Here is a 1,271-nt window from a genome sequence, read left to right as displayed (position 1 = left end):
GCCCAGGCCCAGCTGCTCACGGACAGCCCTTCCAAAGCGGGCAAAAAGCCCCGGAAGAAGGCGGCGTCTCCCACCCAACCCGCCGCCGCCGTGGCGCGTGGCCGAGCAGGTGGAGACGGTGCTGATCGAGACGACGGCGGAGAACATCATCCAGGCCGGCAACAACCTGCTGATCGTGCAGAGCCCCGGCGCGGGGCAGCCGGCCGTGGTGCAGCAGGTGCAGGTGGTGCAGCCCAAGCAGGAGTCGCAGGTGGTGCAGATCCCACAGCAGGCCCTGCGCGTGGTCCAGGCGGCCTCGGCCACGCTGCCCACCGTGCCCCAGAAGGCCTCCCAGAACTTCCAGATCCAGGCGGCGGAGCCCACCCCGACCCAGGTACCACCTCCCCAGGTGCCAGGCTCTACCTTTGCCTTGCCCACCCCGACCCAGGTACCACCTCCCCAGGTGCCAGGCTCTACCTTTGCCTTGCCCACCCCGACCCAGGTACCACCTCCCCAGGTACCAGGCTCCACCTGGGCCTTGCCCACTCCCACCCAGGTACCACCTCCCCAGGTACCAGGCTCCACCTGGGCCTTCTCCTCGGCCTCACCCAGGGTTTGGGAGCTGAAGGGTTTTGAAGGAGGATCTGAAGGGTTTTGAAGGAGGAACTGAAGGGATTTTGGGAGGGTTTTGAAGGAGGAACTGAAAGGTTTTGGGCCCATCCCTGGAAGTGTCCAAGGCCAGGTTGGACGGGGCTTGGAGCAACCTGGGCTAGTGGAAGGTGTCCCTGCCCATGGCAGGGGAGTGGAACTGGATGAGCTTTAATATCCCTTCCAACCCATAGAAGTTTTGGCTGTCCCCATCCCTGGAAGTGTCCAAGGCCAGGTTGGATGGAGCTCTGAGCAACCTAATGGAAGGTGTCCCCGGGTGGGTGGAACTGGATGAGCTTTAAGATCCCTTCCAACCCAAACCCATCCACCATTCCATGATCCCTGGGGTGTGTGTTGGAGAAGGGAAGAGGAACCATTCCCGATCTCACCCCCCTTCTCTGCCGCCCTCAGGTCTACTTCAAAACCCCCTCGGGGGAGCTGCAGACCGTGGTGCTCCAGGAGGCCTCAGCCATGGCCGTGGCTCCGTCGGGATCGTCCTGCAGCAGCCCCGTGTCCCGCAGCCCCGGCCCGGGGGGCTCCAGGAAACCCCCGCCCCGCAAGGAGCGCCCGCTGCCCAAAATCGCCCCGGCCGGGGGCATCCTGAGCCTGAACGCTGCCCAGCTGGCAGCCGCTGCCCAGGCCAT

At 64.9% G+C, this 1,271-nt stretch overlaps 1 protein-coding gene across 1 annotated transcript in view; it reads left to right on the top strand.

The window, feature by feature from the left end:
* Positions 1–1,271, top strand: part of SP2 (Sp2 transcription factor) — a 10,724-nt gene that overhangs the window by 5,476 nt on the left and 3,977 nt on the right. The window contains 3 exon segments of the mRNA XM_029959046.1: positions 7–96; positions 98–373; positions 1,039–1,251. Coding sequence (XP_029814906.1) covers positions 7–96; positions 98–373; positions 1,039–1,251 — 579 coding nt within the window.

This window comes from Manacus vitellinus, unplaced genomic scaffold, assembly GCF_001715985.3.
Source record: "Manacus vitellinus isolate BGI_N305 unplaced genomic scaffold, ASM171598v3 scaffold_192_pilon, whole genome shotgun sequence".
In the NCBI taxonomy this organism is placed as follows: Eukaryota; Metazoa; Chordata; class Aves; order Passeriformes; family Pipridae; genus Manacus; species Manacus vitellinus.
The sequence above is the reverse complement of the archived record's forward strand: the minus strand, read 5'-3'. Positions and strand labels throughout refer to the sequence as shown.